This window comes from Procambarus clarkii, chromosome 51 (assembly GCF_040958095.1).
Source record: "Procambarus clarkii isolate CNS0578487 chromosome 51, FALCON_Pclarkii_2.0, whole genome shotgun sequence".
In the NCBI taxonomy this organism is placed as follows: domain Eukaryota; kingdom Metazoa; phylum Arthropoda; class Malacostraca; order Decapoda; family Cambaridae; genus Procambarus; species Procambarus clarkii.
Genome location: NC_091200.1, coordinates 6,044,535 through 6,061,939, shown reverse-complemented (window position 1 = coordinate 6,061,939; position 17,405 = coordinate 6,044,535). Strand labels below are relative to the sequence as shown.

Below are 17,405 nucleotides of genomic sequence, written 5' to 3'. Positions count from 1 at the left end.
CCCACCCTAGCTTCCATCTCTCTTCATATCACTTGTTATTTTGTCTTTGCTGACTAAGATAAAAATGTGTGTATTTATATGTACAAAGGGATATATATAAATATATGAAAATGTATATATAATGTATATAAGAGTTGGAAAATTTGCACATAATACTATTGTGGTAAAGGGTTCAAAGAGCGTTAAATATTATCTGTGTATATGATTGTTATTTGTCGGTGTGGCTTAGCGGCTACCCACCCTGGCACACATTTATAAAGGCCAAATGTTGTAAGCTCTCGGTGGGCAGGTTAGCCAGGCTGAGCGAAATCATTAAGGGAATGGTGCAGGGCGTGAAATATCCCCCCGCGGCTTACCCTGGCCAGGCTGCCTAACATTCCCGTATTACCGCACTTCCAGTTCAACTCACTCTCAGTCACATTCAGTCACTCCTGCGGGTACTCGCAGCTCACCCGGGTTTCTGATTTATCAGACGATTGTTGATAAACAAGACAAGTAAAAAAGTATGGTGTGTGTGTTCTTAAGTGGAAAGTAAGTAATGGTTTTGGGTGGTACCACTGGCGGTGGCTTGATGAGGAGGAATGGCGGGAAATCCATCACAGCCCGGCAAAAGTCATTTAGAGTGTGAGAGGCGAAGAGAAAGAAGGTAATGACACTCCTAGACGGACGACGATGGATTGTGGGGACAATAAGTGTGTGAGAAGAAAATAGTGGTCTAGATGTGAGAAAGATGCATTGCGAATACGTTAAAACAAAAAAAAAAAGCGAGAATGTAGGATTTCTTTTATTAAAAAAGAAGCCTTGTCCTGGTAGCTGCCCTTTTATTTACCGATTATTTATGATGATCTCTTTGACACGATACTGTTGTATCAGTTTATTGCTCTCTACTGAGTTTTAAATCTCGCGAAATATCAAATCAATGCAAGAAGTGAATGACGGTATATAAGGGACATTCAGTGCCTACATAGATATAATGCAACTTTTAAATTAACGGAGAAGTCTAAAGTACGCTTAAAATATAATGTTTTTAATTCCTAAGAGGTATATAGTCATTTACATAAGTTAAATTCTTGAAGGTCTGCACGTTAAAATGTGTATAACGCTTCCTACTGATCCACCATATATTTATTCTGACAGTTCCACTATAACCATCCTTATCCACCATACAATAGTTTCCTGATCCACCCCACAGCAAAACCAAACTCCAATATCCACTCCAGATCCACCTCACAGCAAAACCAAACTCCAATATCCACTCCAGATCCACCTCACAGCAAACCCTGACTCCAATATCCTCTACTGATCCACCCCACGATGAGTACCCTCCCCCTATTGATCAGTAACACACTACCTCCACCCCTTATGGTCAGCTTCACAGTACAAGAGAGCCCTCCTGAGCCACCACACGCCGCCTCCTCCCGATCCGTCCCACAATGCATTCTTTCGACCCAGTTCGTGTCCTCCTGACTCACCCCACCACATCTCCTACGACCTAGTCTATCCCACACCTTATCCCCCATCCCACCCCATACCTTTCTGACCCACCCTGTCGCATCCTGCCCCACCCCATACGTTCCTGACCCACCCCGTCGCATCCTACCTTGAGGTTACCTTGAGGTGCTTCCGGGGCTTAGCGTCCCCGCGGCCCGGTCGTCGACCAGGCCTCCTGGTTGCCGGACTGATCAACCAGGCTGTTGGACGCGGCTGCTCGCAGCCTGACGTACGAGTCACAGCCTGGTTGATCAGGTATCCTTTGGAGGTGCTTATCCAGTTCTCTCTTGAACACTGTGAGGGGTCGGCCAGTTATGCCCCTTATGTGTAGTGGAAGCGTGTTGAACAGTCTCGGGCCTCTGATGTTGATAGAGTTCTCTCTCAGAGTACTAGTTGCACCTCTGTTTTTCAACGGGGGTATTCTGCACATCCTGCCATGTCTTCTGGTCTCATGTGATGTTATTTCTCTGTGCAGGTTTGGGACCAGCCCCTCTAATATTTTCCACGTGTCAAACGTGTTCCACGTGTTCCTGCCCCACCCCGTACGATCCTGACCCACCCCATACGTTCCTGACCCATTCTCTCGCATCCTGACCCACCCCATTCGTTCCTGACCCATCCTGTCACATCCTGACCCACCCCATTCGTTTCTGACCCACCCTGTCGCATCCTGACCCACCCTGTCGCATCCTGACCCACCCTGTCGCATCCTGACCCCACCCTGTCACATCCTGACCCCACCCTGTCACATCCTGACCCACCCCATACGTTCCTGACCACACCCTGTCGCATCCTGACCCACCCCATACGTTCCTGACCCACCTTATCACATCCTGACCCACCCCAAACGTTCCTGACCCACCCCATACGTTCCTGACCCACCCTGTCGCATCCTGACTCACCCCATACGTTCCTGACCAACCCTATCACATCCTGACCCACCCCATACGTTTCTGACCCACCCTGTCGCATCCTGACTCACCCCATACGTTTCCGACCCACCCTGTCACATCCTGACTCACCCCATACGTTCCTGACCCACCCTGTCACATCCTGACTCACCCCATACGTTCCTGACCCACCCTATCACATCCTGACCCACCCCATAAGTTCCTGACCCACCCTGTCGCATCCTGGCCCACCCCACAATTTTAGTCAAGCCTTAACGGGGCGACGTAGGAGTGGAGAGCGTTGATAAGACAAGATCCCACACTAGCCTTAAACTCTGGAGGCACAGGTGTTGAACACTTATTACCAGGAGTTCACTTCGAAGTCAAGAGCCCCCAAGAGCCCAGTACTGTTAATGAAGCTGGGGTCATTTTGTCCGTGGCCACTGTTGCCACATTCACGAAATATTCGTTTGTTATTTCTTTAAAAATGCTTGAAATCGTCTGTGGATTCCTGGGTATATATTTTTTTTTTATAAATTTCTGTAGTGTTGTTAATAATGTAAAATATTAAAGAACAAAATGACAGCATTACAAATGAAAGATTGAAATGCAGAATAATAGTCTGTAGCCTTGCAGAATGTTTTTGCATTTTCTCTTGTAATTACTTTTGTAGTGTTCCCGTAGGTTCTTTAATTTGTCTGGCCTGTATTACCAGAAGGCAGCCGGGACATAAGTTGTGGTGTGCCCCGCACTTTAATTGTGTCCATAAATATGTGGGAATGAGTTGGTGTATGCTGCATTTATAACTATGCATGTGTTTTTGACCGTGTGAACTCTTCTATTTGTACTTACCTTTTGTGCCCGCAGGATCGAGGCTTAGCTCATGGACTCCTGCCTTTCTAGTAACCGATTATCTAATGCATTGATTTCTGATCTATTTCCCTGTCAGGTCTACTTTTAAAATTATGAATGTAGTTCGATTCCACAACCTATTCCATTCCATTCCTTCTATACAACCTGTTCATTCCCCCTGTTCCCTCTACTCTTGCACTTTAAGAAAACAACTTTCTAACATCTCTATGGCTCATTTTTCTGAAGCCCATGCCCTCTTGTTCTATTGGTATTGCGAAATTTCTCAAATGTTTTCCACTATCAATCACTTCAATATTTTATATGGCTTTATCAAGTCTTCCCTGTCTCTTTTTTTTTTTTTAGCGTCATCAGGTTTAATTCTTTCATTCATATGCCATCTCTCTCAATTCTGGGATAAGCCTCGCTGTAAACTTCTAAACCGTTTCGAGTTTCCTTGTATATTTTTTTTAGATGGGGCTCAACACTGTCGTTGGCATACTCTAAAACTGGTCTGACGTAGGCCATGTACAACGATCTAAATGCTACCATAGTTAGGTTCCTGAATGACGTCTTGACTTTAGCTAGTGTAGAATATTCTGCTGATGATATCATGTTTATATGCGCCTCTAAAATTAGGTTTGGTTTATTATAACCTGAAATTAGGTTTGAAATTACGTTTATTTTTCTTTCGTCCTTACAGGGTGGCAGTTTCCCTTCATTCTGTACTATTTTTGGTTTATATACCTTGTGTAGCTTCCGGGGATCAACGGCCCCGCGGCCCGGGCTCCAATCAGGCCTCCGGTTGGTTGTCTGGTCAACCAGGCTGATGGACGCGGCTGCTCGCAGCCACATGTATGAATCACAATCTGGTTGATCAGGTATTCTTCTAAGGTGTTTGTCGAGTTCTTTCTTGAATACTGTGAGAGGCCAGCCAGTCATACACCTTATGTGTAGCGGGAGAATGTTGAAGAGTCTTGGGCCCTTGATGTTGATAGAGTTCTCTCTCAGAGTAACTATTACTCCTGTTACCTGCTTCCATTTCCATCTCCTTACACTTACTAGTGTTGAAATCCAGAAACCATTTCTGGAATCAACTCTACAGCCTGTCTAAGTCATCTTGCAGAATCTTGCTAGGTTAATCTGTCTCAACTCTTTTCGTTAATTCTTTGTCTGCAAATATTGACATATAGGACATAACTCCTGTAGATAAGCTTTAACATAAATGAGAAATAATATGGGCACCAGTGCCGATCATTGTGGTACTTTGGTACGTTTGTTACCCCATGCTAGTCCAACTTCTTGCCCCTTAATATGACTCTGACTTCTCTCTTAGTTATTTCCTTGTGTGTGAGTGGAGATGGGGAATGTGTGTGTGTGTGTGTGTCAGTGGAGATGGGGAATGTGTGTGTGTGTAAGTGGAGATGAGGAATGTGTAATTACACCTAAGTGTAATTACCAGGAATGTCCTCCTTTCTTGCTTTGTAGTCTATTGCTTTCAAATTGAAGTCCCCCAGGACCAAAAATCGGGATTTATATTTATCTGCTTTTACTATAATCTCTCTCATGACCATTATGAGGAGCTTTCGTTGTGGTGGAGGCGATGTTTACTGTGATGTATATTTAGACTGAGAGAATAAAGGGTGTGTGTAGTGAGACAGTGGGAAAGTATATTTGAGGTTGATGGGTTTGGTTTGTGAGGAGTGGAGACAGGAAGGATGTGAAAATGTTCAAGTAACGGAGGAGAACTGGAGGGGGGTATGTTGATAGAGAGGTGGGAGGATGCGTGTGAGCATCCCGTCCTCCAAACAAAGATCCAAAGTCCAAATTACCTCAAGCTGATCATTGCCCAGCAATAGTCTGCTATCAGAACAATAACAAACTCAGTTTTCAGGCAACACACACAGCCCCTCTGTATAAATCCTTAAACATGCTAAGCATACACACTCCACACATTCTGTTGTGCTATTTACATGTACAAAACCTTGTTCTTAAATGCAAATCCTGATCGGAAACTGTTCTTTGACAGATGTAATAGAACCCATGATCACCACACCAGAAATAAATATCTCTTTGATATTCCCAGAGTTAAACTAAATCTGCAAACACTATGCAAATTTACACACAGAAATCACAATAGCATGATGCATCAAATGAACAAATCCTAGGCACTGTCTAGGATTGGCAAATCCTAGACAGTTGTCTAGGCAAATAAAGGGACCTAGTCTATGGAACTCGCTCCCCCAACGAATTAAAAAACTGTCCAATCTATTCCTTATTCAAAAGTAAAAAAAAATTACTTGATTTCATCCTCATACTTTCCTACCTAATGCTTCAAACTCGCACTGTATCTTGTGCTACCCACTCCCCCAATATTTGTGTTAAGACATGTAACTTCACCATTGTAGTCACTGCAATCAACTTACATCATAGTTATGTTGAATGCAAATTTTGCTACAATGTACCCATTAATAATCTTCAAATTATGCTACAATGTACCTATTAATGTTCTTCAAATTTTCCTACAGTGTACCTTTTATTATTATTATTCAAATTTTGCTACAAATTACCTACTTATCATTATCTGTTAGATTCAGGTCTTGTCTGAAATGCTATGCATTTTAATGGCTTTGCAAGAGTGTAAAAACATCAATGTTATGTACTCTCACAAACCCAGTGTACCTTCTTGAATATATAAATAAATACAAAAAATAAATATCTTATAATAAAGTACAGTACTGTACTTTACTGGCTTTGGTGATTTTTGTCCTGTATTGTTATAGATACAGTTGTGTTTTTAATTAATTTCTTGTAGTATTATAGGGTAGCTAGGCCTAAATAAAATGTCTGAAGGAGTTTCTTATATAAATTAAAATGTTTCTTTCCTCAGGATGCTGTTTTGTGACCTTCTATGCCCGCAAATCTGCACTCGAGGCCCAAAATGCAATGCACAACATAAAAACATTGTCTGGCGTAAGTTCAAATTTTCCAGTGCTGCAATATGTGCATTAACTCTTAAGCAATTGCCTTCGTTATGACATATTTTGGCTTATACAAGGTGATTCCGGCTTACATCATATGTTTTTCACTATAGAAATTTAAGGAAATTAGTTATTTTTATAAGTCCCTACAAGTACCAAGATTTTACATCTCTCTGGCTATAATTAACTAATAAAATGATATGCCTTATTAATATATATTAAATTAGAATTTTTTTGGTTTTTATACAAAGTAAATGAAATCCATATCACTAGAACAAGTTTATCTTTTCAGATGCACCACCCTATTCAGATGAAGCCCGCTGACACAGAGAATAGGAATGGTAAGTTTATTTGAGTTCTCTACCCTTATTATTCATTTTTTATATTTATTTCTTTGCTGATGCTTGGAGGATATTTGATAGAATGTGACGCCAAGGAAATAAACTTGTGTTTTTTTTTAACCATATGCACAGGTATCACACAACCTTGCTGTTAAATCTGCAGCTTTGAGCTAAAGTGTATCAGAAGTTCCTTATTTCATGATGACCATTGTCATATTAAAGGATTATTGAACTCTGAACAAGATCTCAGTAAGATTATAAGGGAAACTGTTTAATAAAAACTTAGGGCCCATCATGTGTCTAAATATGCTGGATGGTGATCATCAAGCTGACAATGTCCAACTTGAAAATATTCATTGTCTTGAGAAACTTGTCTCTATGAATTTATTTCAACCCATCCTCCTGTTTAGATAGTACTTTTTGAAGCTATTTGGACCATTGTACATGCATGGGGGCCTGAAGGCTGAGTGGCCAGTGCTCCAGGTTCGTAGTCCTAAGGGTCCGGGTTCGATCCCCGGCAGAGGCGGAAACAAGTGGGTAGAGTTTCTTTCACCCTGATGCCTCTGTTTACCTAACAGTAAATAGGTACCTGGTAGTTAGACAGCTGCTACAGGCTGCTTCCTAGGAATATGTGTGTGTGAAAATTAGGATTAAGGACCTGCCCAAAATGCTATGCCTGGTAGTGGCTGTACAAGCATGTAAGAACTTTTGTTTATATAAATAAATAAATAAATAAAATAAATGTAATGGACACTTAAACAGTATAATTTGGTACTACTGAATTCACTTTATAGTAAAAATAAAATAAAAAATTCCTGCAGACAAAAAACAAATTTAAGTATTTCTAGGTCTAATATAGCACATATTTGTACTATATTAGGACCCCATTTAACATGTATTAGGCCTAAGAAGGTTAGGTTAGGCTAAGTTTTCTTTGCAACATCAATACAAAAACTTTTCCCGTTTGTCCAAATTCAATAGCACTGATTGCTACTTTCTAATTGCCTTATACGTCAGTACACTGTATATGTATGATGTCCTCATCATTATTATAAGTACTACCTAAACAGGGAGATGGGCTGATTTTATCTATAATTATGTGATACACATTAATATACGGAATACTATAATTGGAAAAATGTAAAAAAAAATTAATAAAGCTTGAATAGCATATATTTATGAAATAATAATAATAATAATAATAATAATTTTTATTTAAGCAAACGTACATACTGTACATACAAAATAGGGTACAAGAATAATGATGTACAGTATTTCATGATAGGGCAAGTGCTGTACTGTGCCTAAAGCCACTAATATATTCAGCGCAGTCATAATGTGGAAACAATACTTAAAAACTAAAGACTTAAAACTAAGATCAAAAAGCAAAAATTAACTGAAGTAGAGAAATATCAAAATGACAGTACAGTAATTCCATGATTACTAAATAAACAGAAGGAATAAACTTCTGTGGATTTGGATCACGACCCATGTGGATTTGTTCAGAAGGAATAAATATTTTGTTTATTTTTACATGGCAGAAATCAGCAGCTTTACGGGTTCAGTAAATTATTGTTCAGTAATAGCAAAAGGAATTTGACATTTTTTAACATTTTAGGAAGTAAGGTAGGTTACATAGTTGATTAGGTAGTATTTAGTTTCTCTTTTAAACTGGTTGAGAGAGGAACAGCCAACAGTCTCAAGACATAATTTGGGAGGTTATTCCAGATTTTGGGACCCTTGATTTGCAGAGCATTTCAACTTTAATAAGTAATAGTAACTACAAAACAGTAATACTGTAATACAAAATAATAATAATAGTAACTAAAAAATTATAATGCCACTGATTTTAGAGGAATGTTTGCTAAGTATACAGCAACAGGAGAATCTTTAAATGCTATTTAATATAAGACAGTGCTGGTAATTTGTTTGCATTGGAACTCAGACGGAGGCATGGGGCAAATTATATGAGAATGACTCGAAGGTTTACTTGTAAGCTACCATAGTGAGTAGCCTCGATTTGGAGGGTGGGGGGTGGGGGGTTTGGTAGGTAGTCTGCATAAGGTCCCCTCATTTTTCATGAAATCTTTTCCAACTGTATTTTGAACTGAAGCATATTGGTATTTATGACTTGGGTGGGCAGGTGATTAAATTGTCGTTAACCTTATGGGTGATAAAGCATTTCTTGTCTGTCTTACAGTGTGGCTTTTTGAGGTTGAAGCGCTTACCGTGTGGTAAGTTATTTTGGACTTTAAAGAAGTGATTTGGATTAATGTTCAGAAAATGAATGTTCTCTATGAGATAAGCTCTGTTATGTCTTTTTGGCATTTATTTATCATTGTAGGAGAGGTCTCCATGCATGGATACAGTAGTCCAGGAGGGGGTGTACAAGGTTCATTTGATTATTCATTTTTAATCTGAGCATACATTGACATCGTCCAGAGATCAGTTTTCCATAGACTAGTTTTTGCCTAGGCCTCCTGTTTGATGGCCTGATCAAGCAGACTGTTGTTTGCCACTGCTTACCAACATCTCGATATAAAACCTATCCGACAGTGCCTAGGATAGTCTGTCTCTTTCCCGATCCCTCATTCCACTCCCCCCTTCTTTTCCTATTTTCCCTCTTCCTCCCTCAATCCCTCCCTCAATCCCTCCCTCCCCCTTTTCCCCCTCTTTCCTGCCCCCTCCCCTCTCTCCCTCTTTCCTCCCCTCTCTCCCTCTTTCCTCCCCTCTCACCCTCTTTCCTCCCCTCTCTCCCTCTTTCCTCCCCTCTCTCCCTCTTTCCTCCCCTCTCTCCCTCTTTCCTCCCCTCTCTCCCTCTTTCCTCCCCTCTCTCCCTCTTTCCTCCCCTCTCTCCCTCTTTCCTCCCATCTCCCCCCCATTTTCCCCTTCTACTTCCCTCTCTACCCCCATTCCAACCTCGAACAGACTGACTTTGCTGTCGGGAGCCCCTTTGGCTCATTGAAGCTATCGAGTTAATATGCAGTTCATTAGACCAATAGTCATTGGAGTTCAGCCTACCGGGGACCACGAGCCAGAACCTGGACCCTGTCAGAGAGGCACAGGGAGCAATGGCCCTGACCTAGTGGGGGTTTTCCTTATCTGCCATTGGCTGGGGTTAGGTACCAAGAAAGGTAGGCATAACAAAACAGACATGGTAAGAAAATTGCAACCGAAACCGAACAGAGAGGCAGAACTCTTTCCCAATCCCCAAGAAACAAGCAAACCCCCCCCCCCCTCCACCGCTGTGCTGCTTGTCCGCGCAGTACTTCAGTTTGTTTGTGGATTGCTAATGCAATCCAGGGCAGTCGTCATCTTTGGCCTTGATTTCTTATGCAGTTTTTGCCTTTGTGGTGTCCTCTGCTGTTCATGGTGTGGTGGCCAGGTGGTTTTACCACCTGGTAAATCAAACCTAACAACCAGGTGGTTGTTAGGTTTCATTGTAACCGGTTAGCAAAACCTTGCCTGGGCTTCCCGTAACAGTCATCCTACGGGCCCATGAAAACTCTGTCCGGGTTTGGGGACCTATGGATACGTCTTCCGAGTTCTAGCTCGCCTCGTGCGAGTTTGAAGGTGGTTGTATGCCCTTGTCTCAGGGTGACAGTCACCGCTTTTACCTCCTTTATGCTGCCTGTTGGGTCACCAACACCTTTGATCCAGAGTCTTGTGAATCGTGTTCTCTGCATGTTTTCCAGTTTACCCATTCTGATAACATTGATATTTGGGTTCAGGCAGCATCCACGTTACATACTAGGTTTCAGTTGCTACAACATGCTAAGTTGGTCACCCACCCGGATGCCCCAAGGCTTCCCCGTTTTGGTTATAGGGACCCAGACTTGGGGTGTTAGTTGCTTCGACTTTGGTTCTGTCCGCGGTCTCTGGTCCTTACCCTGTTGTTAACCCTTCAACCCCTCCCCCCTCTCCCTGCTTCCAGCTCCCAAACATCTGAGGGTTTCGGAGTTGGAGCAAGGTTTTGTTGGTAATGAGACTCGGGCAGCTTTGGGGGCTGCCCAGTTCAGGTTGGGGACGGAGGCATTCGAGCCAGTTCCTCCTGCCGAGGCTTCTGGGTCCCACCAGCAGTCCCACTTCTTTTCTGCCTTTCCCCTGGACTCTGCCTTTTCTTTAGGGGTAGAGGGTATGGAGGACTGCTCTGCCCTGGGTCCTGACTTGGGGGTATCCCAGGGCTAGGGAGAAGTTGACCTGGGGGGCTTGGACCCCATTTATCCCAGCTTGGGTGTTAGTGCCCTCTTTGCAGGGCTTATTGTTGCAGAGGGAGAGGTTTTCTTGCCCCCCTTCCCTGTATGTGTATGATTTGGGGTCTGCTCCTCCCCGGGTTCGGTTCCAGGTGCCGTTGGGTTCCTCGGCTTCTTCCTTCCGGAGGTTTTCTGCTTTGCAGCTCTCACCTCAGGAGGGTCAGGAGCAGCTGGCTGCGTATCGTCTGCAAGACTCAGATTCTGCCTCTGTCATGGATCCGTCCTCATTTGAGTTCGGTTCTTCTTCCCTATATTGGGTGTATTTGGAGATTCCGAAGTCTTCCTGGCTGGCAGACTGCCCGTTCTTTTTGTTGGACACATGGCATGAGTTCTGTTAGACCCACACGCTTGAATAGCGAGAAACTTCTACCGTTCTGCAGGTTTACCTGGAAGAACGCATTAAAACGATCTTGAGCGCCTTAATGCATGCTGGTTTGCCCCCATGCTTCCTCATGATGTTGGCCTTGTGCAGCTGCACGTGCAGGTTCCCACGTCTTTGGTAGCTGAGGACTTGAGTGCCCAGAGGCATTTGGCTTTGGTCTTGTGCTTCTTTTTCCTTCTTGAGCTGTTCTCAGACTGGCATGAGGAGGATGTTGGGACGTTGAGTGCTGGTCCTCCGGGGTGGCTGTTCTTCTCAGCCTTCTCAGAAGGGTCATGCCAGGGCTCGGTGTTCCGCAAGTTGAGGTGGGCCATTGGTGCCAGTTTCTCAGCCGACGCTTCCTTTGAAGCTGGCATAGTCTGGTAGGTGTAATGATCGCACTGCTTATTGGCCGGCTTATCGTAAGGGGCGTTGGCCCTATCGTGGGTCGCCCCATTGATGGGGTGATGGGGGTAGGCTCACTGTGTTTGCTCAAACCTGATCCCACAATTTGTGGGTGTTTCGGGTCGTATGCTCCGGCCTGTGGTGCCGTTGGGCGACTCCTCCTCCTCCTAGGGGTTTTGGGCTGGCAGGGCAGGTTTCTTTCCCTGCGTCAGTCGGGTCATCTCGAAGTGGGTGCACTTGGGCGTGATTGACACAACCCTGTGTCTCATCTGGGTTTCCCGCCTGTTTCCAGTGCCAAAACGGGACTGTGTGGATCTGAGGTTCATTCTGGACTTTTCCTGTCTGAACCCCTGGATTCCTTGCCCCTCTCTTCAGATGACCATTCTGTCTCAAGTCTGGCTTCTGTTGGAGCCGGGTACCTGGATGGTGTCCCTGGACCTCAGGGACATGTATTGGCACGTTCCCATTCAGCCGGGGTTTAGGGTCTGGTTAGGTTTTGTGGTGGGGCATCAGACTTACTGCTTTCGTTGCCTATATTTTGGCTTGAATCAGGCATCTTGCATATTCATGGGTTTTACCTGGGTCGTGGTGACATGTCTGTGTCTGCTATGGATTCGGGTTCTAACCTATCTTCACGACTGGCTGGTGTGGGCTCCCAGCTGGTCCGCATGTCTGCTCGTCAGGGGTGTGGTTCTTTTCCAGTTTGCCAGGTTCAGGTTCCATGTGAACTGGAGGAAATCCCATCTGGTTCTGTCCCAAGTTCGGACCTGGCTGGGTCTTGTTTGAAATTCTCGGACCACTTCCATGTCTCTCCTTCCGGAGGTGTTGCTGCAGCTGTGATCCTGCCCTCAGCTGTTTCTGGGGGATTCCCGGGTCACACTGTGGTTGCTCGAGCAGTTGTGCAGGAGTCTGAACTTTGCCTTGCTGGCTTACCCACTGGGATGGGTTTGGTTTTGGCATCTGTTTTGGTTCTTTTGGGTACACTCCTACCGCCTCTCGCATGATTGCTGGATTCAGCCTCTGGAAGGCCCTTGCGTTGGTTGCTGCATCGCCAGCTTCTTTGGGTTTTCCGGGGTTCAGTGCCTTGGTACCTACCTGAGCCCTAGCTTGATGTGTTCACGGATGCATCGTCTCTCGGCTGGGGATTTGTGAGCAGTGCTCACCAGGCGAACCAGGCGCACCAGGCACGGTGGGGTCCGTTCTTCTGTCGGGCTCACAGCACGGTGCGGGAGTTCGTGGTGGTCTGTCTGTCGATTCGGAGGGTTTGGGTTGCTCGCGGTTCAACTGTGCGTCTCCATTTGGACTGTTCTTTGGTGGTTCATACCTGAACCGCGAGGGTTCTCTACGGTCCTTGCCTCTTTAGGGATGGTCCCTTCGAGTGACTTGTCTGCTGGATTCTCAGGGTTTGGCTCTCTGTGCAGTTCATATTTGAGGAGTGTCCAGCATCCTGCTGGACAGCCTGTCTCGGTTCATTCTCTTGTCCGTGGAATGGACAGTCGACGCTGACTCATTCAGTTGGCTCTGCCGGATGTACGCTCTCCCGGAGGTGGACTCCTTCGCGTCAGCTTAGTCGAGGTGTTACCTAATGTATGTGACTCCCTTTCCCAACCGCGGAGCTTTCGTGGGGGGGACGCCTTTCGGCAGGACTGGTCAAGGTGTGGTTACCTGTACCTCTTCCCTCCAGTCCAGCTGTTGCTTCGGGTTTTGGCTTAGATGGAGTTTTACCATGGGAGAGTAATCCTCTTGGTCCCTTGGTGGCTGGCCCAGTTTTGGTTTCGGGCGCTGCTTGCTGAGTGTTTGAACCCAGGGTGTTTTCCGCGGCTCTGCCTCTTCCAACATATCGGACTGGTCTGGTACACGGCTGGTTCGGTTTTCTCCTCCGCTCTTCACGTCTGGTTTCTTTTATGCAGGTTTATCACCATTTGTATGGTGACCAGGTGGCTTCATTGATGGTGTCCCACCTGAGAGCTTCATCTCAGCTGCAGTATGAAGTTTCCTGGCGTTCTTTCTGCCATTTTCTCTCTCTTCGTTGGTTGTCTTCTATTTCTAATCAGGTTGCCTTGTCCTTTCCGTCTTGACTTTTCAGGGCTGTCATTTAATGCCTAATACTGTTGCCTTCTATCATACTGTGCTGGCAGAGTTGCTGCAGCCTGCATTTGGGGTGGATGTCACTTCTGCCATGTTCCATAAGCTTCTCATGCTTTGTTTCACCTCCATCCTGCTCATGCGCTGCCTAAGCCGTCCTGGTCCATGGACAGGGTGCTCTCCTATCTCTCTCCTCGGTTCACAGTGGCCCCTTCGGTTCAAGATTGTTTTTCTAAGACTATTTCTGTTGGCATTGGCCTCTGGGGGTCGAGTTGGTGAGATTCATGCTCACCTCCAGCACAGGGGCTTCTGTACCTTTGGTCCTGGTAGTCAGTTTGTTGAGTTGCAATCTTCTTCTTTTCTGGCGAAGAACAAGACGGCTGCTTTCCAGATGGGTCCTTGAGTTATAGAAGCTTGGTTGGTCAGGTTGGGGTTTCATCATGTGTTGTGTCTGATTGCAGCTCTGCATGCCTCTGCTTCTGTGGTCGGGGATGAGCTTTGGCTTGATACAATTTCACTCATTCCCTGTTCTTGGGCTCAGGTCTCCCAGGTCCTCAGCAGTGTTATTAAGTCTAGCCAGCCCGCGGTCTATCCTCGTGCCCATGATGTTCGGAAGTTTGCGGCTTTGGCTGCCATCTTTGGCAACAGGTCTTGACCTGATATTTGGGCGCGGGTATTTTAGAGGTCGAACATGGTCCTCGATGCCCATTATTTGGCCAGCATTCCTGGTCCTGGGCGTTCATGTGGCTTTGGGTCTCAGGTTACAGCCAGTTGTCTCGCCTTCGAGTTGAAGAGCTTGTGTCAGCCACCTCCCAGGTAAGTCCCTCTCTTCCTTATCTTTGGTTATGTAGCTCCAGGGAGTTAAAGAGACTCCTCACAGAAAACCAGCATTGAATGTAATGAAACGCCATTTTCTGGGTGAGCCTTGGAGGTTCCCTGGCACCCTTCCTCCCTCCGGTTGGCGTTTTTTGCGTTGTTTTGATACTTAACCTCCAAAATGGAATGGCTGGGTTGACGGTGCGAGAGGTCCGGGGCTCCCCCCTCCCCCTCCTGCGGGTGGTGGTGTGGACGAGCAGCGCAGCAGTGGAGTGTGACGTTTGCTTGCTTCCATGGGATTGGAAGCAAGCAAACCTGCCTCCTTATTCAGTTTGGTTGCAATTTTCTTACTATGTGGGGGTCTGTTTTGTCATGTCTACCTTTCTGGGTGCCTAACCCCGGTCGATAGCAGATGAGGAAAACCCTCCCCAATCATGGGGGTTTTCCAGGGCCATTGCTGCCTGTTCCTCTCTGAAGGGGCCAGGTTCTATGTTGTGGTACCCGGTAGGCTGAACTCTTATCACTAATACCCTGGTCTAATAAATTGCATATTAACCCGATAGCTCCTGGGAGTCTCCGGGGCTCTCACAGAAAATGGCGTTTCATTACATTCAATGGTGGTTTTTCCATTTATGTATTTATGTAGAAGCGGTATCTGGCTGCATCACCCAGGTCTCTTGCCTCCTCTTTGTGCCCTTTCACCACTATTCGCCCAATTTTCCTCTTGATCCCTCTCATTCCCATTCCCTTGGTCTGCCCCCCTTGTTCATCCTCCCCCTCTTCCTCTCTTCCCTGCTTCCCACCCTTTCCTTCCCCACCTGCATCCCCCCCTGTCCCCTTTTCTCAGAAAATTAATTATTAAGCAGAACCGGAAAACATTATGGGTCAGACATTATATTCAGTTCGTCATTTTTGAGTAAGCAATAAAGCCTATGTACATCACATCCCCAATTTCATTTCAGATGTTTAAGCATTTGACTTAGGCCTACCCCCAACCAGCCTATGTCCTAACTTGAATGAAGCTAGCCACAAGCATATGGCCTCTGACTTTGGACAGATAGACAGACAGACAGACATTCTTTCTTATTGGTATAGATTGTATTTTGTAGTACTGTACTGTATATAAATGTGTAAATGCAAGTTTCAAGAACAAACAAAACTTGGTGAACACTTCTCTTGCTTATGCATAGCGATGGACATGGTGATGAACAATTTTAAGCACAAGTAAGTAAATATTAAAAGAAAGTACTAAGCCCAAAAAGCTATATAGCACTGTCTCACAGAATGTGCAAGAGATCTTAGATATTATGCATGGTGCTTGTCCAAGAGCAGAAAGACATAAGATTAGTGATGTCAAAAGAATGAGTCATCAAAAAAAATTTGAAGGAACTAAAAGGAACATTGGAAAAACTAAATTTCCAGTCATCTTGAAAATTAGTACATTTTATTAGGTACACAACTGTTAGAGGTACAATACAGGTCTGATAGGTAGGTCTCTGTTCCATAAAGTGCTCTTGCATTAATCGTGTGTGGCAGTTTGAGTGTAGTAGAGAAATGGTTTCCTCAGTGCTTTCATAAATATATGCTGGCTGAACTTTATTTAATGTTTTTCGTTTTCATTATATAGAACACTACAGTATCTCATTTCATGTACAAAAGTCATTGACACATTTGTAAAGGCATGTTTTTAAACAAAATATTCCCTCTTAGTCATATTAAGACAATATAGAGTTTTGTAGTTGTTCTGATGTGAAATAATAATCATAAATAACATATTAGAACCACAAGTATCACATATCTTTTACAATTGATGCTGAAGCTTCCATACAGAGGTAGTCTTGCTTGTCTCCCACATTTTGAAGTTTACATATACCATCTGACCATATGTGCATTGGGCTTATATGTGATTCCTTGTTTTCCTGAGAGCGAGAGAGAGTGAAGGAGAGTGAGAGAGAGAATGAGAGTGAGAATGAGAGTGTGTGAGTGTGTGTGTGTGTGCATGTGCACAATTACCTGAGTGTAATTACCTAAGTATAGTTACAGGATGAGAGCTACACTCGTGGTGTCCCGTCTTCCCAGCACTCTTTGTTGTATAACGCTTTGAAAGTACTGACGGTTTTGGCCTCTACCATCTGCTCACCTAACTTGTTCCAACTGTCTACCACTCTCTTTGCGAAAGTAAATTTTCTTACATTTCTTCGACTGCTTTGTTTAATTAGTTTAAATCAATGACTTCTTGCTTGTTCTCGAAGTTCCAGGTCTCAGGAAGTCTTCTCTATAAATTTTATCGATTCCTGTTACTATCTTGTATGTAGTGATCGTATCGTCTCTTTTTCTTCTGTCTTCTAGTTTTGGCATATTTAATGCTTCTAGCCTCTCCAAGTAGCTCATGATGCCCTTCAGTTCTGGGAGCACTTAGTAGCATGTCTTTGCACCTTTTCTAGTTTGTTGATGTGCTTCTTAGGATATGGGCACCATACAACTGCTGCATATTCTAGCTTTGGCCTAACAAAAGTCGTGAACAATTTCTTTAGTATTTTGCCATCCATGTATTTAAAAGCAATTCTGAAGTTAGAAAGTGTAGCATAGGCTCCTCGCACAATGTGAAAGTGTAGCATAGGCTCCTCGCACAATGTTCTTAATGTGGTCCTCAGGTGACAGTTTTCTATCTAGAACCACCCCTAGATCCCTTTCTTTGTCAGAATTCTTTAAAGATTCCTCACATAATTTATAGGTTGTGTGGGGTCTATGTTCTCCAATTCCACATACCATAACATGGTATTTATTTACATTAAATTCCATTTGCCAAGTGTTGCTCCATATACTTATTTTGTTCAGGTCTTCTTGAAGGGCATGACAATCATCTAGGTTTCTTATCTTCCCTTATCTTAGCATCATCAGCAAACATGTTCATATAATTCTGTATTCCCACTGGT

General features: G+C 44.3%; 1 protein-coding gene across 12 annotated transcripts in view; it reads left to right on the top strand.

Annotated features, from left to right (window-relative positions):
- The window catches only part of LOC123774618 (CUGBP Elav-like family member 1), a gene marked incomplete at its 5' end in the record, with an annotated part of 187,982 nt that overhangs the window by 78,206 nt on the left and 92,371 nt on the right, over positions 1-17,405 (top strand). For all 12 annotated transcript variants that reach the window (XM_069303907.1, XM_045769103.2, XM_045769100.2 and 9 more), the window contains 2 exon segments: positions 6,121-6,203; positions 6,504-6,552. In XM_069303907.1, coding sequence (XP_069160008.1) covers positions 6,121-6,203; positions 6,504-6,552 — 132 coding nt within the window.